Consider the following 22,641-nt stretch of genomic DNA (forward strand, 5'->3'; position numbering starts at 1 on the left):
ACCACGGAGTCTTTTTTATTTTTCTCTGCGCAAGTTCCAGTGATAACTCTGTAAAGAGGAAGGGGGTGGGCGCAGGAGACAGGAGCTCACATTAAAGCCTACTCCCCAAGATGCTTTATATCCTTCTGGACTTCACCTTCTCCCCCCAGACAACCCCCCGCCCCTCACAGAGGCACTGCTGACTCATTCTGCTGCTGCATTTACCACCCACGGGGTACCCTCCTTCCCACCGCCCAGGACCTCATTCTCTTGTTCCCTCTGGATTGTCCCCACTGCCTCCTGCGTCCTTCCCCTGCTCCTCTTGGTGCCACCGGGGCCTCTTCTCTTGTTCTTTTGTCCCCTCCTGCTGGGGACACACCCCACTCCGGTAACCCCACAGTCTGCTAAGCCCCCCTCTCCCCTGAGGCCGGAACCCACAGGCCCAGCCCCTTCCTTTGTCCCCAGCACAATTCCTCAGTGTCCCTGAGTGTAGGGCTCCACCTCCCCATTCGAGAAGCTTCTGCTCACAGTGAAGATTAGCCTCTCTGACAAGTTTAATTTTTTTTTTTAATGTTTGTTTATTTTTGAGAGACAGAGCATGAGCGGGGGAGGGGCAGGGAGAGAGGGAAACACAGAATCCGAAGCAGGTTCCAGGCTCCCAGCTGTCGGCACAGAGCCCGATATGGCGTTCAAACCCACGAACCGGGAGATCATGGCCTGAGCCAAAGTCGGACATTGAACTGACTGAGCCGCCCAGGCGCCCCCAACTTTGTTATAACTGTTTATTGGTACCGTTTAATGTCTGAGGATAGAGCCAACACTCTTATACCCAGCCGCCTGGTTGAGGAACTTAGGATTTTACTGCTCCTTCAGAAGTCCCTTTATGGGCTTGTCCCTAATTATATATATGCCTTTCAGAAGGTTACCACTCTCTTGAAATTTGCATTAAGCGATCTCTTAATTTTCTTTATGGTTTTGCCCCCTGTGTGTATCCCTAAACCAGAGGTTGGCAAAATTTTACTCTAAAGGGCCTTGTAGTAACTTTTTTAATGAACTGTATAGTTTCTGTCTAGCTATTCAACTTCTCTTGTGGCAAGAAAACCACCATAGCCCAGTATGTAAATGAATGGGCATGGCTGTGTGCCAATAAAACTTTATTTACACAAATAGATTATGGGCTGGATTTGGCCTGCGGGCTATATTTTTTTTTGATCCTTGCCCTAAATAATATATTAGTTTTTTCTCTTTTTGACCTTTATATAAATATCCTACTGGTGACCCATACTGTGTATCTACTTTTGTGACTTCCTTTTTATTATTTTGCTTAGCGTTGGGGTTCTTTTGCCCAATTTAATTGGGACATATTTGACACACATCACTGTGTAAGTCTAAGGCATATAGCATAGTGGTTTGATTTACAAATATATATGTATTTTTTTTAATGTTTATTTTTTTATTTTGAGAGAGAGCACACACATGCAGGTGAGGGGCAGAGAGAGGGGGGGAAAGAATCCCAAGCAGGCTCTGTGCTGTCAGTGCAGAGTCCGATGTGGGGCTCGATCTCACAAACCGTGAGATCATGACCTGAGCCAAAATCAAGAGTCAGACTCTTAACCGACTGAGCCACTAGGTGCCCCATACATATATATATATATATTTTAATTTTATTTAATCTCTACACCCAACATGGGGCTTGAACTCATGACCCCGAGATCGAGTTGCATGCTCCTCCCACTGATCCAGCCAGGTGCCCCTGATTTACATATATCGTGAAATGATTTCCACAGTAGGTTTAGCTACATTGATCTCATATAGATACAATAAAAAGTTTCTCCTTGTTTTTTTTTTTCCTTTTTAATTTTTTTTTAAGATTATTTATTTTGAGAAAGAGAGGGAGAGAGAGCATCCCAAGCAGGCTCTGCACTGTTAGCACAGAGCCCAATACAGGGCTCAAACCCACAAACCACGAGATCATGACCTGAGCTGAAACCAAGAGTTGGACACTTAACAGACTGAGCCTCCCAGGCACCCTGAAAGGTTTCTCCTTGTGATGAGAGCTCTTAGGATCTACTCTCTGTCTCTCTCTTTTTTTAATGTTTATTTATTTTTGAGAAAGGGACAGAGAGTGAGAGCGGGGAAGGAACAGAGAGAGAGGGAGACACAGAATCCGAAGCAGGCTCCAGGCTCCGACCTGTCAGCACAGAGCCCAATGCAGGGCTCGAACCCATGAACTGTGAGATCATGACCTGAGCCGAAGTCTGACACTTAACCTACTGAGCCACCCAGGTGCCCCAGGATCTACACTCTTGATGACTTCCCCATATATCATTCAGCAGTGTTAGCTGTGGTCATCATGTTGTACCTTCTATCCCTAGTATTTATGTATCTTACAGCAGGAAGTTTGTACCTTTGATCACCTTCCAGCATTGTTTTTGTGATTCGTCCTTGTTGATGCCTGCAGCCTTGGTTCATTTTGACCGTGGGATACATTTCGTTGTAGGAATGTAGGAGTTTATGTGTTCTGCTGGCAGTGAACATTTGTTTTTGCAGAACTGGTACTGAGAACATTCTTGTTTATATCTCCTGCTAGACCTGTGTAAAGATTTCCTTCATGGGTGTCCTTAGTGGTGCAGTGGCAGAGTGAAAGAGAATGTGCATTCTTCTTTACGTATTTACTTATTTTTAAAATATATTTTAAAAGTTGATTCATTTTATTTTGAGAGAGAAGCAGAGGGAGAGGGAGAGAGAAAATCCCAAGCAGGCTCTGTGCTGTTCAGCAAACACGTCAGATCTCACCACCTGTGAGATCGTGACCTGAGCCGAAACCAAGAGTCAGGCACTCAGGCAGGTGCGCTGAGAAGGTGCATTCTTAACTTGAGAGAGAAAGCCACATTGTTTTTCTTTTTTCTTTTTTTTTTTCCAACGTTTATTTTTTTTTGGGACAGAGAGGGACAGGGCAGGAACGGCCGGGGCGCAGAGAGAGAGGGAGACACAGAATGGGAAACAGGCTCCAGGCTCTGAGCCACCATCCCAGAGCCCGACGCGGGGCTCGAACTCACGGATCGTGAGATCGTGACCTGGTTGAAGTCGGACGCTTAACCGACTGCGCCACCCAGGCGCCCCTGTCCAACTGTTTTCTAAAGTGGCTGCACCATTTTATTATTTTTTTAAATGTTGATTTATTTTTGAAGGAGAGAGAGAGAAAGAGAGAGAAAGAGAGAGAGAGAGACAGAACGTGAGTGGGAGAAGGGGCAGGGAGAGAGGGAGACACAGAATCGGAAACAGGCTCCAGGCTCTGAGCCATCAGCCCAGAGCCCGACGCGGGGCTCGAACTCACGGACCGCAAGATCGTGACCTGGCTGAAGTCGGACGCTTAACCGACTGCGCCACCCAGGCGCCCCAAGCCACATTGTTTTTCAAAGTGACTTTGGCAGTCTGTGAGAGCCCCCATTGCCGCATGCCCTTGCCCCACCCTTGGTATCATCAGACATATTTTGGGTTTGGTGAGTAGATACTGGTAATGGGCATGCAGTTTCCATATTACTAGTGAAATGGAGTTTAAACTTCTGGCTGTGACACTCACCCTACCTCATTGTCTCCAGGCTCACGAGAGAGGGGTCCATTCGTCAGCCCAGAGCTGAGCCTCCCTTGGGGACTGGGTCCTCCCTGCACCCCAGGGCGTCCCTCCTACCCCACAGCTGCGCAGGGCACTCCCACCGCAGACCCGAGCGGATTGATGGGCTTTTCACGGGCGTCCCCTTCCTGTGCTCCCTCGTGCAGGCTGAGGAGGGTGAAGGAGCCTCGGGAGAAGCAGAAGCATTAAGGTGAATTCCAGGTACGAGACCACGTGGCCAGAGGTGACCTGGGGGCCCAGGAGGAGTACACGCACGAGGCGTGTCTTCCCGGGAGACTAGTCTTGCCGGGCTGCCCCACGTACAGCACAGAATGAGGTTCCCGTGTTGGTGGAGAATGAAGGAAGCAGGCTGTGGGCTTGATCGTGTTTGACAATGTGATTGCTCCCACTGACTCTCGCACTGGGTGTCCTGGGAGCACAGCCAGCCACTTGTCTCACTGGTTACAGATGGACTCAGCAGTATGGCCCGGAGGTGGGTCAGACCAGCTACCTCCGGGGAGCTGTGGCAGCATAATGGGTAACGTGGAAGTCAATGATAGCTTTCCCTCCCATTTCTTCCTCTCTTCTGAATCTGGAAAGTTCTTTTTTTTTTTTTTTTTCCTTTTTGAGAGAGAGCACGTGCCCACGCACAAGCGGGGTAGGGGCAGAGGGAAAGGAAGACACAGAATCTGAAGCAGGCTCCAGGCTCTGAGCTGTCAGCACAGAGCCCGATGTGGGTCTCGAACCCACAAACCGTGAGATCATGACCTGAGCCGAAGTCTGACGGTTAACCAACTGAGCCACCCAAGCACCCCAAACATTTTCTTTTTCTTTTTTTTTTTTTGAGTTTGTTTGTTTGTTTGTTTGTTTTGAGAGGGAAGCAGAGACAGCGAGAGTTTGGGAGGGGTAGGGAGAGAGGGAGGGAGGGAGAGAGAATCCCAAGCAGGCTCTACACTGTCAGCACAGAACCTGATGAGAGGGGCTCAAACTCACAAGACCATGAGATCGTGACCTGAGCTGAAACCAAGAGTCGGAGGCTTAACCCACTGAGCCATCCACGTGCCCTGCGAGCGTTTTCAGTCATTGTATTCGTGATGGTGATCTGTGATCACTGACTCCAAGTCACTGAAAGCTCAGATTATGGTTCGCATTTTTATCAATAAAGCATTTTTTAATTAACGTGTACTTGTGGGGGCGCCTGGGTGGCTCAGTCGGTTGAGCATCCTACTTCGGCTCAGGTCATGATCTCACTACAGTTCGTGGGTTCGAGCCCCTCGTGGGGCTCTGCGCCGACAGCTCAGAGCCTGGAGCCTGCTTCAGATTCTGTGTCTCCCTCCCTCTCTGCCCCTCCCCCGCTCATGCTCTGACTCTCTTTCTCAAAGATAAATAAACGTTAAAAGAATTTTTAAAAATGACATACTATTTGTAAGCATAATGCTATTGCACACCTAACAGACTACAGCACGGTAGAAACATAACTTTTATATGCATTTAGGAAGCTGAAAACCTCGCTTACCACACTTGATTGTGACATTTACTTTATCGCCGTGGTCTGGAACCGAACCCGAAATATCTCTGAGGTGTGCCTACACATACTCCAAAGAATGAACCCACTAGGGCTTTTCCTTATGAAGGAAATGTTTATTCTCCAGGGCCAACTCAGAACGCTTTTCTTTCATCTGCTAAAGCGGGGAAGAGAGGACACTGAACAGGTACTCTAGTAATAGAAGTGTCATTGCTGTGCGTGTGTGAACATGCCTACTGGGTTTTCTAGTGAGGCATCAGCTCACGCATAAACCTTGCCTGCTTGGGAGAACAACCTCTGGAAGTTAATACGAAGAGAACGACCGTGTATTGCCTCTGTCAGCTCCCGGAGGCCTGGGGCTAGGCTCTCACCTTGATTTCACAGGACGAGAAAACGAGCCAGTGAGGAGCACAGTCTAGCGGTAAAACTCAGGTTGTCCGACTCAAAAACCTGTATTCGGAATTTCTATACAACGTTTCTCCTTCTGTGCATGACGACCTCCCTTCTTACCCCGTCTGTGGACTAGGGACGCCCCCCGCTGCCATCTTGGCTCCCTTCCCATCCACATGGTAACTCTCCTGGGGTACCAAAGCCCATGTGAGTTCGGACACGTTATCAAGCATTTTTCAGATAACCAAATTTGAAATAGTTGGTCAAGAGCTCTGCCTGCTATCACCGGACGCTGTCAGCGATGGGGCGGGGGGGGGAGGAGGGGAGTGGGAAGAGCGGCCTAAACCAGGGGCGAGTATAAAGGAATGCTTCTGGGGCCTTGGAGGTTGGCTGGGGTCTGGCACAGCTCCGCTTGGGACTGATATGGTGGAATCAGAGCAGGCCTAGGGCTGGTGTGTGCCTGGGCTGCTCGATCAGGGTGGATCCCATGATCCCAGAAAGCCAACCCTGGTCACCTCTCAATTACCAGAATGCTGGGAAGGGCAAAGCCATCACCAGACCCATTCGGAAACCTGATTCATTCTAGATCTTTCTGCTCCTTTACAGCAAACCTGTACCTTGAGGTCAGCCTCCCCAAAACCCTCTTGATAGTCAGAGGACAGAGGCTGAGCAGAGTAGAGGACACACTTCTGAAGCTCACCCCAAAGAGGCTCTTCCAGAGTCAGGCTGGAATAACATAGGTGAAGTCCCCTGGTAGTTCTTTAGAATGTAACAGATCCTAAGGCACTTTTTCATACAGTCTTCTATCTAATTCCCATTTTACAGATGGGAAAACTGAGGCTCGACAAAGTCACGTTTATCAAATGACATGCTCAAGGTCATACGACTAGTAAGTGCTGAAAAGGAATGTAATGTACGTATTACTTAGAAAACAGTGATTAACTGGCTTTAAGAGCTAAATCTGTCTCCTGCTTGGGGATTCATTCAGCTTCTCAAATCTGTGGACTCAAAAAAATTTTTTTTCTTTTTAATTCTCAACCGTTCTATGAATATCGCTCTGTTCCGTCTTCTCGCCTCGCCTTCTGGGACTCTGGTTACGTGTCCACTAGACCTCCTGAGTGCCTCCAACATGGTTTACATTCTTACCAGCTTTCCACCCCCTGATTCTTGGTTCTGTTTCAATCTTGATATTTTCTGTCAATCGGTCTTCCGGTTCCCTAATCCTGGCTATTGATGTATCCGATCAGTAAACCTACTCACTGAACTGTTAATTTTAGACTTTGCATTTTTTAGTTCTGGAATGTCCGTTTGATTCCTAAAAACAAAATTCAGGGGTGACTCAGCTGGTTAAGCGTCCGACTCTTGATCTCGGCTCGGGTCACGAGCTCACAGTTCATGAGATCAAGCCCCAGGCCGGGCTCTGCGGTGACAGTGCAGAGTCAGCTTGGGATTTTCTCTCTCCCTCTCTCTCTCTCTGCCCCTCCCCCTCAAAATAAATACATTAACTTAAAAACTCCTGAGTCCCTGGGGATATCCTTTTTCATCTACATTGTCCATTTTCCCATTTCCTTGAATACATTGAAAAAAATTTTTTTAATATATTTTATTTATTTTTGAGAGAGAGAGTGTGCGTGCACAAGTGGGGGAGGGGCAGAGAGAGAGGGAGACACAGAATCCAAAGCAGGCTCCAGGCTCTGAGCCGTCAGCACAGAGCCCGTCGCTAGACTCGAACCCACCAACCGTGAGATCATCACCTGAGCCGAAGTCGGAGGCTCAACCGGCCGAGCCCCCCGGGCGCCCTGTGTTTTGCTTCTCGATATAAACGGCAGCCCATGCGAGGCTGCATGTTTCCGCAGCAGAATGTGTCACCTGAGACACGTGGTGAATTGCAGCCCTGCGAACTTCCCACGGCGTCTGCACTTGCACTTTTGCGTAAGGTGTATAAATTCTGGCAGGCAGTGGTTCCTCTGACGGCCACGAGCAGAACCTGGGTAAGATGCTTAAAGGCATCAGAGAACTGTAGAAACACTATGGACGTGAGGGACTGATATTCCGGAGAGGAGAGGACCACTGGAGAGGTCAGTGGCAGGTGGCAGCTCTTTCCGTGTCGGGAGCATTTGCCAGGCCTGGCTGCCGGCCGGGGCTGCTGGGGGGAGGAAGGAAGCGCACAGAACGGGGAACAGCGCACCGGGCCGGGGGGGCAGCCTCGGAGGCCGGCGGGCTTCAGGCCCACGGCTGGCCTCCCCACAAGACAGTGGCTGAACAGCAAGTCTCTGCGGGTCTGGAGGTAGGCTGGACGTTTCCAAAAGGCCGAGTAAAACTTCCCTCGTGTTTACGGTGCTAAGAAGTGGAGGCCTGCCAAGGGGTCTGGAGAAGAACCGCGAAGGCAGGAGAGCTCCAGAGGGCCTGGGGACTGGCGCTGGCATCTACATCCCCCCCCTCCCCCGGGGCGCTAAAGGGTGTGGGGAGGAGCTGGAGCCTCAAAGTCCGTGTTTGGCCCCTGGGGAAAAGACAGACCAGCAGAGATGTGGGAGCCTGAGTGACAGAACTGGGGACGAGCGGCCCCAGACGGCACGGCCCGTTTCCCCTTCAAGGTTTGCCAGATTTGAAGGTTAAAATCTGGAAGGCTACGGAACGAAGCTGAAGACCTCAGACAGAACGGGATGATCTCCCAAAGCCTTTCGGGGAAGAGGATGTAAAAACGTGCCAGGCTCCCAGCTGAGAGCCATGGAGGGCCTGCCCTAAAAACAGAGGTGAAGCCGAGGCGGACTGAGCCTGACCAGAGCTGGAACTGGGCCCCAACCTGGTTCCGTGCCTGCGTGGAACATGAATTTGCTATACTCCCCGCTTGCCCAGCAGACGAAGAGGGGAACTTTCTCTTGTAGGTGATAACGTCACGTGGAACCCTAACAGTGTGTTCATACCCATTTCCTACCATACAGTGGAGAATGAGCAGACATGCTCAGTCGGTTAAGCGTCCGACTTCGGCTCAGGTCACGATCTTGTAGTGTGTGGGTTCAAGTCCCGCGACGGGCTCTGTGCTGACAGCTCAGAGCCTGGAGCCTGCTTGGATTCTGTGCCTCCCTCTCTCTGCTCCTCCCCCACTTACACTCTGTCCCTCTCTCTCTCTCTCTCTCAAAAATATTTAAAGAAAATTGTGTGAAATAATTGAAAACATTTGCAATATTGCAAGAATCATCAAAATGTGACACTGAAGTGAGCAGACACTGTTGGAAAAATGGTGCCGATCGACTTGCTTGAGGCAGGGTAACCACAAACCTCCAGTTTGTAAACAACGCAATTACCCGTGACAGGCAGTAACGTGAACCCCAGCAGAACGCGGTGCGCCCCTACTCAGCATGCTGCCGTTCCTGCTCAGATCATCAAAAGCTATTTGATGAGGAAGTCAGCAGCGAGTTTTGTCACTCCTGCCTGTTAACAAACGTCCAAGAATCCCTTATTTCCAGGGACCTTTTTCTTGACTGTTTCTTAGAGCCTCAGGGCTTTGAAGGATTTCTGCCAGAGTGAGCCTTAGTTGCTACTTCCTAACACTTCTCAGTTGTTCCTGGATTATTCATTTACATGTCTCCACCCTCTTCCTGACTTCCGGCAACTAGAAGATGAGGAATCTTGACTCATTCATCTCGTATTCGGTTGACAGGATGCCTGACAAGTAAATGCTCAGTATATGAACGTATGAATGTAGCGTGTGCTGGGTTTATCATTCCAGGTTCGTTCTCTCCCCTTCGTACCCTGCTGTGGCCTCCCAGAGGCTGATCTGCAGACCGCAGCATGGGTCCCCGGGGGCCTCCGGCTTCTGGTTGGGTCTGGCCAGTGGCAGGAGATCAAGGGGAGAAGCGAGGGTATTTGTGCCCCCGGCTCCCCTCTTGTGGGAAGCCATGCGTATCCTGGGATGTCTCTCAACAAAAGGTCACCTCTCTCCTCCAGGCAGCCAGCTCTACGTGACTCTGGTCTTCCTCAGTCTGTAGCCTCTTCCTCCCTGATCCTTTGAGCCAGAGAAGGGGGTGACATCTAACACCAGGTCCCCGCACCACCCCCTACAGCCTCCCTCCACCCAGCTCATGCCTGTATGGTTACTTCCTTTGTAAATTAACCCTCGGCAAATTACCCCCATTAAGTATACCTTCACCTTCTTGTTGGGAAACAGCAAGCCCCAATCGCTTATGGAGATTTTAAGTTGTTGGAGCTGGACGCTGGGGCTCCGGGTGCTTAAAAAGGGGCACAGCGCGGGTCGTCAGAGCGTGTGGTGTGGCTGGCCACGAAGGGCCGTTGGATGCGTGGCAGCTTTGAGGAAATAAACAGCAGTTTTGGAAACTATTCTCCACTCGGGGCAGACTTCTCTCCCACTAACTTGTACGATCTTATTTCAGACCGACGGTCTGTTTTTAAGTCTCTGAAATTACCCCTTATCATGGTTGTGTATCTGACTCAGCACAGAATGTGCCAGGAGAGGAGAAACTCGGGACCAAAAAGAACAGAGTGGGGACGCGTACGTTAGGCACCAGCCGTGCCAGACGAAGACTTCGTAAGGAGTTCCGTTGGTGTCGAATTCTGTGTTTCACTTCCTGCTCTCCTGGGTTCTCTCCTGCAGGTGATTATAAACAGCACCATCACACCCAACATGACCTTCACCAAGACGTCGCAGAAGTTTGGGCAGTGGGCGGACAGCAGAGCCAACACGGTGTTCGGCCTGGGGTTCTCCTCGGAGCAGCAGCTGACAAAGGTAACGAGGTCCCCTCGTCCGGACACTGTCACCCAATCCCTGGGTGCTGAGGGCCTGAGTGGCCCCGCTGGTGAGCAGGATTCCTCTTCAGCCTTTGATTTCACCCTGGCTGGCCCCGCAGGGCTGCCCAACTAGATGGATGACCTTTTTGAAATCCCAGGTCCCTGGAAGTGAAGCTGTTGTTGGGGAAGGAAACTCACAGGACACCTGCTCCTGCAGAACCTGAGATCCCAGCCCCAGTGCGCGGCTCTGCAGGCGGTTCCTTCCCCGTGTGTCACCCCGGGCCTTGTGCCCAGAGTGCATGCGCCTGGCGGCCACCAGCATCAATGACCCCTTGGTTGGAGCCCTTAAGGAGAGGGAGGTCCTGCTGACTACTCACTAGCAAACAGCTCCTAATCTGGAGGCCCTGTGCCCCTTAAAGCATCACACCGCGTTTTGTCTTACGGTTTCTGGGGAAAGGATTCGTAGCTTAGGTTTGATTCTCCGAGGGGCCCAGGACACGCTCTGTGGACAGTCAGAAGGTGTTGAGGAGCACATCGTGACCGACCACAGGCTTGGAGAGCCCCAGGGTCTGCGGGAACAAGCTGACCACTTCTGAGAGGCTCACCCGCTGATGGATGTGTGAGCAAGTGGGCTTCCCTGGAGGATGGGGAAGGAGCCCCGCGTGCGTGTTCAGAACGCATTGCTTGAAAGTGAGACTGGCTAGTTTACATGACACAGGAACTTACTGGAAGGTCACAGGGCCTCAGGGAACCCCGGGGGAGAGTTGAAAGGGAAGGGCTGGAGCCAGGCTGGCTTCAGGAGGCTAGGCTCTGCGAGTTGTTTCTCTCTAGACCATTGCCGCGAGCATATTCATTGAGCTGTGGCTGGGCGGACCCGTGCGAGGCGCTGAGCACGTGGAGCTGTGGTCCCGTCCGTCCCCAGAGGCATTTACAAAATTCCAGGTTCGGGGGACTTGACAGGGCCACTTGGTATGGACTGGGATGCTTGGATTTCCTGAGTACACGGGGGACAGCTTTCAGAGGAGGTTCAGACGAGCCAGGAAGCCGCCCCGCAGGGTCCCACGGATTTGTACCTCTTCTCTGTTCAACGTGTGTGCGTGTGCTGTGGACACACGCACGCACACCTCGGCACACGCACGTGCACACTCAGGCACACACACGCATGTGCACACTTAGGCACATGCACACGTGCATACTTAGGCACACGCATGTGCACGCTTAGGCACACATACACGTGCACACTTAGGCACACACACGCATCTCTAAGGAGGCGTGCAGCCCACAGACCCAGCCATCCTACCTCCAGCCAGACATGCGACCCCGATGGAGGGCACCCCACGCCCTCTGTATCCCCAGGTCCTTACATGGATGCCACTCCCTAAGAAGCCCAAGAGACCCAAAATGACCTGGTGGCACTTTGAGCATCTCTTTTTTGCCACCTACTCACAGGAGCATTCTTTCCTGGGTCCCAACACGTCCAGCTCACCAGGGCTGTGAAGCACAGGGAAAATCCTTGAGTCTAGGTCATCGGGTATCATCGTGGGAGGCGATGTCCCTTGGTCCCCGGACTCGCGTGCTGCGCCTCTGGGGAGAAGCACCACGTGCCCCCACCCGGAAAGCCTGGTGCTCCCGCAGGCAGCACAGCAGGCGGGAGGGCCCACAGTCCTAAGGTTATCGGACGCTGCTTCATTTCGTCGGCGCAGAAGCGGGTTGGCTGGTTTGGGGCTGTGCTGTGTGGCACAGGAGACCTTCAGGAGGCCTCCAGGCGGCGGGGCTGGCTTAGCCACGACAGACCATGGCATCTGTCAAGGGAGTAGGAGTGCTCCGGACGAAGGGCCCCCGTGCGATCCGCTTTCCACCGAGCAGCTGGCCGGTGGCCTGAGGGCGCGGTGCAGATCTGGGGGCTCGGGGTGGATCCCTGTTGTTGGCAGTTGGCGCTCAGCAGGTCAGAGGGTGGGGCGGCCGTGGAGAGCAGGGGTGGGGGTCATCTAGGTCGCGAGGGGCCTCTCTGGTGCCCGGCGAGTGTGTTGGCAAGCCTTTTGGGCGAGCACTGGGCTGCCTGCAGGACCAGGGTAGGGCGTCTGGTTTTTAAGGATTCTCTCTGGTGTTGAAGGTGGGAAGAGCATAGTCTGTTCAGGATGTTACAGCAAAATGCCACGTGTTGGGGTGGCTTACAGGCAACAGAAGCTGACTTCTTGGAACTCTGGAGGCCGGAGGTCTGAGATTGGCATGCCGGCACGGTCAGGTTCAGGGGTAGGTCCTCTTTCTGGTTGTGTCCTGGCAACTTCTTACTGTGCTCTCACGTGGCCCAAAGAGAGCAAGAGAGCTCTATGGGGTCTCTTAATAACTTCTTCTTTAGTGTTTTTATTTGAGAGAGAGAGAGAGACAGACAGAGCACAAGTGGGGGAGGGGCAGAGCGAGAGAGGGACACAGAATCATCGGAAGCAGGCTCCAGGCTCCAAGCTGTCAGCCCAGAGCCCAACACGGGGCTCGAACCCACAAACCGCAAGATCATGAACTGAGCTGAAGTCAGACGCTGGACCAACTGAGTCACCCCGGCACCCCAATCAGTGGGGTCTCTTATAAAGGTACTAATCCCTGGGGCGCCTGGGTGGCGCAGTCGGTTAAGCGTCCGACTTCAGCCAGGTCACGATCTCGCAGTCCGTGAGTTCGAGCCCCGCGTCAGGCTCTGGGCTGATGGCTCAGAGCCTGGAGCCTGTTTCCGATTCTGTGTTTCCCTCTCTCTCTGCCCCTCCCCCGTTCATGCTCTGTCTCTCTCTGTCCCAAAAATAAATAAACGTTGAAAAAAAATTTAAAAAAAAAAATAAATAAATAAAGGTACCAATCCCTTTTATGAGGGAGCCACCCTCATGACCTCATCACCTCTCAGTGGCCCCACCTCCTAATCCATCACATTGGGGGTTAGGACCTCAATGTAAGAATTTGAGGGGGGCACAGGCTTTCAGCCAGTTGCAGCCATTCATGCAGAATATGAATCTTTCAGACTCGGGTTCCCTCTGGGCTCACTGGGTTCCACTGATGTAGCCGTTCCCAAATCTTTGTCACTAAGCTTCCCACTTTGTTTCTTCCAAGTCCCTACCCAGGCAGCGAGGCCCCTCACCATTTCCCCAGGGTTCAGTGTAGACCCGACTCCAGGCGACCTGCCCCGTGCACACCGGATAAGGAAACACTCCAACTCGTGCCCACAGGGAGGATTTTCCTTTTCCATCATCGTCCACGTCACGGGACCCGCATGGACAACCCCATGACAGCGTGTGCCGGGGGCTGGTCATGCGGCGTGCGGCTTTGGGGGTGGGCCGGGCTGGTAGAGGCCGGCCCAGACGTGAAACCGCAGCCTACGAAGGGTTTCAAGCGAAGAACGAAAATGGTCGGATCCGCACCACAGGCAGAGCTTTCCAGTGTTGAGGGAGACGGGGTTGTTCTGGTCCAGAACGCAGATGGCGAGGACCTGAGTGAGTGGACGTGGGAGGCAGGGGCTCTGGGATGAGGGCGGGCACATGGACGGATGGACAGAGCTGCCATTTTCTGAAACAAGGAAGAAGAGGGGCTGTGAGGATCAGAGAGGATTTTTGTGAATTGGAAGCAAGTATGATCGTGGTTTGGTGAATGAATGATTCCAGAACCCCTGTCTGGGGTGGGCACCACGGCTGCTCGGAGGAGGCGGGGTGGGGGAGTTGGGAGCAGCCCCTGCCCTGCCCCCCATGCCCCCTTCCCACACCCGCTGGGGTCCTCAGACCCCTGGGGACGCAGCGATACAGGGAGGCTCCTGTGGGAGGCAGGGCGGTGGCGGGGCCGTGAGGCCGTGTGTCCCTGACTCCGCCCGAGGCTCCAGGCCTTCTGGAAGCCCAGGCAGAATCCGTCTCAGCTGCCTGGAACAATTTCTTCAATCTTTGGAGGAATCAGAGTTGCTAGGAAGGATAAACAGGAGAGAGTTTAGCGGAAAGAATCGAAGGAAGGGGGGGAACTCAAAAATCAGAACAAGTTGTGAAAGTTCACTTCTTTGTCCGCCGAGACCTGGGGGGACCTCAAGCCATGCCTGCCTCCACGCTCGGCCGCTTTGCATCCTTCCCAGGCAGAAGAAAACGTCCTGTCATTAAGGAGGAGTGTCTGGTCTTCCCGAGTCACTTGGTCTCTTCTGGCAGTGGAGTCTCGGCTCTGTGACTGTGACCTGCCCTTGTCACAGAGGCTTATCAAAGAAGCCCTCGGATGTCTCCTTTGTTCAGAATGTTTCAAGCCAACTTTTCTCCTTCTCTGTGAAGGGAACGATTAACCACACACGGATAAATTACCATGAAGTGCGCCTGGAGGTCTCGACAAGTGGCAATTAGCTAGCAGAAAGGAACTTGGACCTGAGGGGACAGCTGTGGCTGAGTATTTCTGACTCCACAGAGCAACCACCCACAGTCCTGAGACAGGAATCTGTGATCAAACCCTATAACTAGGCTAGAAAAAGGAACAGCAGCGCGGCTATTTTCATTTGAGAACACTTTCTACGCACGTCTCTCTCTACCCCCCGGAAGGAAAATAGAAACCTTGGTCTCCACTGTTCCCATTATAAGGACCACTTTACACCACGGTCCCAAAAGTCCTACAGGGACACTTTCTGCTCTTTAGACAGGCTTTCCAAAAATAATAGCAGCTGTGTAGTCCCAGAGGTAAGCTGGGACTCGGCTGTCCACCCACCCGAGGGGACGTGAATGCGGCCTACTGAACGTTAGAAGGGATTTGCACATTCTGGTAAAAGGAGGAGCTTCGGAAAAGAGACAAAAAGGAAGGAAACCCAAATGTAAAAGTGAGCCACTTGCTAAAGTTTAGATTCTTTCTCGTATCTGACCTTAGATGTCACTGTTCTGAGTTTGGCTCTGAGTTTGGTGTCATTTATCCCAGACAGAAGGAAGCACTTCCTGCCACGAAGGCGGTGACCCAGGGTGGGGTTGCTTGTGCCCTGCGATTGATTCGTCTGAACCCTGACACACACACACACACACACAACATTTGCTCTTGACCCATTTTAATTATTTCATCTGTAATTCATATTTGTATCCTTATGTTCACTTAAGTCTGTGTAGTTGTAAGAACATTGCTCTGTCTGCCACCTTTCTGATTTGAGGGCAGTTGTTTTAAAGTAGGAGATAGTAGTCATTCATTCTTTTGATGTTTTGGTGAGAATGCCTTTGGCTGCAAGTAACAGGGAACTAGTCACAAGGCTGAAACAAATAGAGTTCTTCTTTACACACAGAAGAGAAGTCCTAAGGCAGGCAGTTGCCAGCAGGATGCAGTGGCCCCACGATATTGGGTGTGAGAGCTCTGCATGTTTGTTTCTTTTATTGGCATTTTCCTCATGGTGCTAAGATGGCTTCTCAAGCTCTATCCATCACATCTGCATTCATCGTAAGAGGGAGAAGGTAGAAGGTAGTGCTACAGGACCTTCCCTGTGAGGTTCTTTGCAGACTTCTCCTTGGGTCCAACTGTCAGTCCCTGGGCCACCTTCCCACAGGGGAAAAAAAAAAAAGCAGAAGAAGTAGGTCACTATGGCCAGCTCGGAGTGGTTCTCATTCTCTCTCACCTTGGAAATTTTCTGCTCCAGTCAAATTTGAGATTTTGTTAAGCCAAGAGAAAACAAGAAATGGATTTTGAATGGAGCAAATAGTGTCTGTCACAGTCTTCACTGGCCAAGGCCGAAAAAACAAAAAAGCCACAAATAAGGTAATAGTCTTTCATTTTCTAGCAGGATAATGATGAAAAAGATGATGATTTTAACTTTTAAAAAACGATTACTGCAAGTTTAAAAACTGCAGAAAATGATGAAGCACCTGGGTGGCTCAGTCGGTCGAGCGTCCGATTTCGGCTCAGGTCACGATCTTACGGCTCATGAGTTCGAGCCCCGCGTCGGGCTCTGTGCTGACAGCTTGGAGCCTGGAGCCTGCTTTGGATTCTGTGTCTCCCTCTCTCTCTCTGCCCCTCTTCCACTTGTGCTCTGTCTCCCTCTCTCTCAAAAATAAATAAACACTAAAAATTTGTTTTAATTTTAAGTGGCTCCTGGGTGGCTCAGTTGGTTAAGCGTCCAACTTTGGCTCAGGTCATGATCTCACGGTTCGTGGGTTCGAGCCCCCCCGTCAGGCTCTGTGCTGACAGCTCGGAACCTGGAGCCTGGTTCGGATTCTGTGTCTCCCTCTCTCTCTGCCCCTCCCCCATTCATGCTCTGTCTCTGTCTCTCTCTCTCTGTCAAAAATAAATAAAAAACATTTAAAAAATTTTTAAAAACTGCAGAAAATTATCCTAACAAGTAAAGACGTGAGAATTTGGCATACATTTTAGAAAGCTTTATGCTTGGAATATCCTTTGATCCACTGGTTTCATTAACTGGCTTTTATTCTAAGGAAATAATTATAACTGAGTACAGAGATTGAGCTTTAAGAATTTGACTTGAAATATCATTTATAACAGCAAAAGCAAAAAACCAAGACACCAGCCAAATGTCCACCAGTAAGAAATTAGGTGAAATACATTCCAGTATATCCTTCAGGGCAAGATACTGCATAGCAATTCACATGCGGTAATAGAAAAGCATATAATTGCATGGGAATATTAATGTCCTGTTAATTTCAAAAGTGGCTATAAAACGAGGTGTACCATATCATTCTGTTTCAAAGATAAATGTGTGTAATGGATGCATACATAGAGATAGGAAAATATTGGAAGTTTATGTGGTGGTGGGACCATAGGGTTTGAAGAATATTTTTTTCTAAACTGTACTTTCTACATTCAGAAGCTTGTGCTTTTTTTTTTTTTTTTTTAATGTTTATCTTAGGGAGAGATCGAGCGTGAGCGGGGGAGGGGGAGAGAGAGGGAGACACAGAATCCGAAGGAGGCTCCAGCCTCTGAGCTGTCAGCGCAGAGCCCGACACGGGGCGCGAACTCATGAACCGTGAGATCATGAGTTGAGCCGAAGTTGGATGCTCAACCGACTGAGCCACCCAGGCGCCCTGCGTGTTCTTTTTTATAGTAAGGGGGAATGTTAGAAAACTTAAGCCTTGGAGATGAGATTTTTCACCGGTGGACAATCCCCTGGCTCCTTGGTTGCTTCTAAGTTTCCATTATTGTATTGAGGCCTTTTTTTTTTTTTTCCACGTTCTCAATTATTTTCACAGAATAGTTTCCCTGAAGTGATATCACTTAGGTCAAGGGGTATGAACGCTGTTTTCACTGATGATCTGGAAATGTCTTGCCCGCCCTGGGTATTGTAACTGTATTTACTGTTTGCTAATTTAGCAAGCAAAGAATAGTACCTCATTATTTTGATTTGCATTTCCAGTGGGACTGAACAATTGTTTTTATCAATTGCTTACTTACGGTGTTTTATATTTGCGCATTTTGCTGTTTATCTATTGGGGTTTTCACGTTTTCCTTTTCAGTGTGTACGAACTTCCTCTACTAAAGATAATGGGCCCTTCTCTGTGATACCAGCCTAGCAACGGATATTCCCCCCCAGGCATTTGTTTCCCTTCTGATTTAGTTTTTCTTCCCCTTTGCTGCTGCAAAGCTTTCACCTGTTTTTTTAGACAAATCTGTCTCTTCTGTGATTCTCTTTTATTTCTTCCAAGTTGAGAACATTACCTTCTTACCCCTCAAGCAGAAGTTTGGTGAACGTTCAATTCTGTTTGCATCCAGATTTTTAAAAAATATCCCGACCCCGTTACCTCACTGATCATGTATCATGCCACTTGTTTGTAGTAAAGGTTTAAATTCATTTCCCCTGTTTACTAACATTGTGTCACTCCATCTCTGTGGGGTAACCTTCCCTATCAGTGTATCGATTCCTCGTTTGTCACAAGATGATGTTTATATAAGAGGTAGGGCCTGTTTCCCTCACGCGGCTACTGATAACACATCTTTTAAGATGATGATTTATTAAATTTTTTTTAATTTAACGTTTATTTATTTTGAGAGAGAGAGAGACACACAGAGTGTGAGCAGGGGAGAGGCAGACAGAGAGGGAGACACAGAATCTGAAGCAGGCTCCAGGCTCTGAGCTGTCAGTCAGCACAGAACCCGATATGGGGCTCAAACCCACGAGCCGCAAGATCATGACCTGAGCCGAAGTCAGACGCCTAACCGACTGAGCCACCCAGGCACCGCCCCTACAATGATTATTTGTTCCAAATTGATCCTATAGGGCTTATCCTACTTGGTTGCATTTTAGGCTTACTTTGTGAAATTTCCTTTTTTATTCTCACCCATTTGAATGTCAAACAAAATCCTCCAAAAACTCAGAGTTTCTCTGAGGACAGAAACCAAATCTTAGGTATTTCGGTGTCCCCGGCACAGTCCCAAGTACATAGAGATCACCACTTCCTAGTTCTGAATGAATGAATTCACCCTGTTTTGGCACTCTTTTACTAACGTTCATGGTTTCAAGGCTCTCACTTTTATTTTACTTGAAGAAACTAGTCAGATTGAGGCCAGAGATGCCACAGTTCCCTGTTTGAACCCCTGTCACATGCCCAGCAAAGCCCTGTCCTTTTTCTCCAGTGATCCATGGAGGTAGTGTTATTGCCCACATTTTATAGATGAGGAAACCGAGGTTCGGAGAGGCTCATTTCCCTGCATTTGAAAGGCTGATGAGGGTCGGAACTGAGCAGCTCACCCAAGCTAGCAGTGAAGCAGGTAAGTCTTAGGACACTGTAGTGTCCAGTGCTGGTGTCAGATGGCCTGTGTTCAGTCTCAGGGTGACCTTGGCGGTTACGAAACCCATGTGTCCCCATGTGGATACTGAGCACCTAAGGGTCTCTGGGAGTGCACGGCCAGATGAGACATTCCAGCTGCTCGCCTCTTATCCCTGTGAAGCCAAGAATAGGTGTCCTTCTTTTTCTTTTTCTGAGATGTTCTAGGCTGTTATTATTTTAAAAAAATTTTTTAATGTTTATTTACTTTTGAGAGAGAGAGACAGAGTACAAGTGGGGGAGGGGCAGAGAGAGAAGGAGACACAGAATCTCAAGCAGGTTCCAGGCTCTGAGCTGTCAGCACAGAGCCCAAGAAGGGGCTCGAACTCATGAACCTCGAGATCATGACCTGAGCTGAAGTTGGACGCTCAACCGACTGAGCCCCCCCCCCCCCCCGGCGCCCCTGGCTGTTGTTATTTATAACGGCACCCTCATCCCGCAGTCCCTTTGAGGTTGTGTGTTTTGGTGTGTGTGTTCGTGCTCTCCCTTTTATAACTGAGAAGGAGAGCCGCCCATCAGTGTAGCGGAGGAGAGCTGTAAAATCGGGACTGGCCAGGGGCTCCCCACTCCATATCTGACATTCTGTGCCTCAAGCCTCGTCTTTGCCTTAAAGGTCCCCGTGGCCTGTTTTGAGTTGAAGCTTTTAGAAGTAATTTTTTAAAGGCTTTTTTTTTTAATGTTTATTTATTTTTGAGAGAGAGACAGTGCGTGGGCAGGGGAGGGGCAGAGAGAGAGAGGGAGACACAGAACCTGAAGCAGGCTCCAGGCCTCTGAGCTGTCAGCACAGAGCCCGACACGGGGCTCGAACTCACGAACCACGAGATCCTGACCTGAGCCGAAGTCAGATGGTCAACCGACTGAGCCACTCAGGCGCCCCAGTAATTTTCTTTTAAAGAGGGAGTGTGTACAACCGTGTTTTACATCTTAAGGTAATGGAGCTTGTCTCTGCAAGTGGAAAACCTAATCAGTTAAGTATTCAGCAACTGCCTTGGGCAAGACTCTTGGCATTCTTGTTGGCACAGGAAGGTAACTGGGTGTGTGGAAGACAGATCTGCGTCCAAGTTCAGGTTTATCATAACTAGCCGTGTGACCCCGGGCTTTAACCAGCCTCCCTAAGGCTGCATTTTCTCATCGGAACGCTGTAGAGCTATCCCGTCGAACAGAATGCTGGGGAAGAACCAAAAGAGAGAACGTGTGTTAAGAAGCCATTCCACTCCTTCACATGTAGATGTGGTTGTGCTCAGGGCCCAGGGGAAGTGGGGGGTAAGTACGCCTACCCAAGGCAGCGACTGTGGGACCGCTGAGGGGCCGCCATGATGGGTGTCAGGGGACAAAGAAAGAAGCCGCCACTGGCATGGAAGGTTTGCGCCTTAGGCTGAGAGTCTCCAAGAGCAGAGCTAAGGTCTTCACCAGTTAGGGATGTTGGAGACAGAGCGAATGGAGGCCCCGAACTCATCCAGAAGTGACTTGTTCTGCCAAAGCCTGGAAGAACTTTGTATACTGACTTGGTTGCCACTGACTTCTGTTACTCAGCTCTTGGCCTCCTGGGAGGCAGAGCGGTTTCTGGTTGCTGCACCAGATATCTGAGTATATCTGAGTATATGAGTATATCTGAGTATATGAGTGTATGAGTATATCTGAATATATGAGTATATGAGTATACCCGAGCATATGAGTGTATCTGAGTATGAGTATATGAGTATATCTGAGTATATGACTATATGAGTATATCTGAGTATATGAGTATACATGCCTCAGCGCCCAGCTTCCTGCAGGGCCCAGCTCACACATGGTGGCCGGGGGGGGGGGAGGGGTACCTCTTCACCGAAGGGCTGAGTGCTGCTTGGACCATGTGTTTTTGACTGAATGAGCATGATGCTGGCTAATGACATTTCCAGTCTAGTTTAAAAACAGCTTCTCGTGAGACAAGGGGCAGAGACAAGACAGAGACAAGAAAGGATCCGTGAGAAAGAGTGCCCATTTGGTTTGGTAGCCTGGCAGAACATCGGCCTGCTTGTAGGGAGAGAGGCGTCCCCCTCCTGACTGAGTGCAGCACGGGCGAGACCCGGCACGGCTGTCTGTTGGGAACAGTTTTCTTCACATCACATTTGACTTTTAAGGGATACTGGACAAAAGCGCTTAAAATGATGCGTTTTGAAAGTAGGATCTTTGAGGGGTGCCTGGGTGGCTCGGTCCCTTAGGCGTCCGACTTCATTCGGCTCAGGTCATGATCTCCTGGTTCATGGGTTCGAGCCCCACGTTGGGCTCTGTGCTGACAGCTCAGAGCCTGGAGCCTGCTTTGGAGTCTGTGTCTCCCTCACTCTCTGCCCCTCCCCCACTCATGCCCACTCGCTCTCAAAAATAAATAACTGCTAAAAAAAATTTTAAAAATTGAATCTTTTAACGTCTTAATAGGATTGAAAGGTCTTTATGGTGCCTACACAAAATCTCTTCTGGGATCACGCTCATATTCTGAGGGATGCCCCGCCTCGTTGGGTGAGCGTAGGAGGCGGCCACGTGGGGCAGGATGCCCCCAGACGCTCACCGCAGTTCCTCGCAGAGTGTCCGCTCGCTGGTCTAGCGGAAGAGAGCTGTGCCTTTCTCAGGCTCCACCAGCACCGTGGACGTGATTTGTTTTTCGAGTGGCCAGAGGGTGTGTGAGTCTGGAACCCAGAGTTCGTTCATTCACTGAGCACACTGGTTTGTGCCTGCTCTCTGCAGGCGCTGGGTAGGTGCTAAGAGAAAGGCATGGACCACCAAGGAGTTCTTCTGGTATGATGCTTTGACTTTAAGAGCCCCCTAAGAGGAAGCGCAGAGGGGAGGGCTTCGTCTCAGGCTGGACCTCACATGGGTTCTTTTTTCTTTTTTTAATGTTTATTTTTGAGAGACGGAGCACTAGCGGGGGAGGGGCAGAGAGAGAGGGAGACACAGAGTCCGAAGCGGGCTCCGGGCCCCGAGGTGTCAGCCCGGAGCCCGACGCGGGGCTCACACTCACGAACCGTAAGATCATGCACGACCTGAGCCGAAGTCGGATGGATGCTTAACCAGCTGAGCCACGCAGGCGCCCCTGGACCTCACATGTTTTAAACAAGCAACGTGATTTTCCTCTGATTGCTCTGGGATGGTTAAATATGAAGCCCCGTGGCTGGGCTTTATTTATGGTCCTGCGGGAGCAACATCGGCCAGCACAGAAGGGCTGTCCTTTCCTGCTTCGGCCAGGGTGCTTCGTTCACAGTGTCTGTCATCTGGCAAGGTTTTCCCAAGCGGGCCACTGCTGCCTGCGTTGTAAACATGCTCCCAGAGTAGCCTGTGCTCCGAAATTAACGTGTTCTCAGCAAAAGCCTCCTCACAGCCTTGCAACTTGCTAGCTCTTTGTGTTTTGCAGCAAGCACATTTAGCTCTCTCTTGCTTTGTAATGCCAGCTTTATCACAGAACGTTCTCTGCTTGAACAATGTATTTGCTAATTAAAATCGGTTGCCTTGTCAGTGACTACAAGCCAGTGATTGATTTGATTGCTCTGGCATTGTAAGAAATTTATTATGAAAATATTAAAACATTTTTTAAAAGTAGAGAGCATATGGGGCGCCTGGGTGGCGCAGTCGGTTAAGCGTCCGACTTCAGCCAGGTCACGATCTCGCGGTCC

At 50.4% G+C, this 22,641-nt stretch overlaps 1 protein-coding gene across 3 annotated transcripts in view; it reads left to right on the forward strand.

The window, feature by feature from the left end:
- Positions 1–22,641, forward strand: part of HOMER2 (homer scaffold protein 2) — a 106,752-nt gene that overhangs the window by 65,512 nt on the left and 18,599 nt on the right. For all 3 annotated transcript variants that reach the window (XM_040493526.1, XM_040493527.1, XM_040493528.1), the window contains exon 3: positions 10,120–10,251. In XM_040493526.1, coding sequence (XP_040349460.1) covers positions 10,120–10,251 — 132 coding nt within the window. The remainder of the gene's footprint in view (positions 1–10,119; positions 10,252–22,641) is intronic.

The sequence above is a fragment of the Herpailurus yagouaroundi genome, unplaced genomic scaffold (assembly GCF_014898765.1).
Source record: "Herpailurus yagouaroundi ecotype Mexico unplaced genomic scaffold, PumYag 185, whole genome shotgun sequence".
Taxonomy (NCBI): domain Eukaryota; kingdom Metazoa; phylum Chordata; class Mammalia; order Carnivora; family Felidae; genus Herpailurus; species Herpailurus yagouaroundi.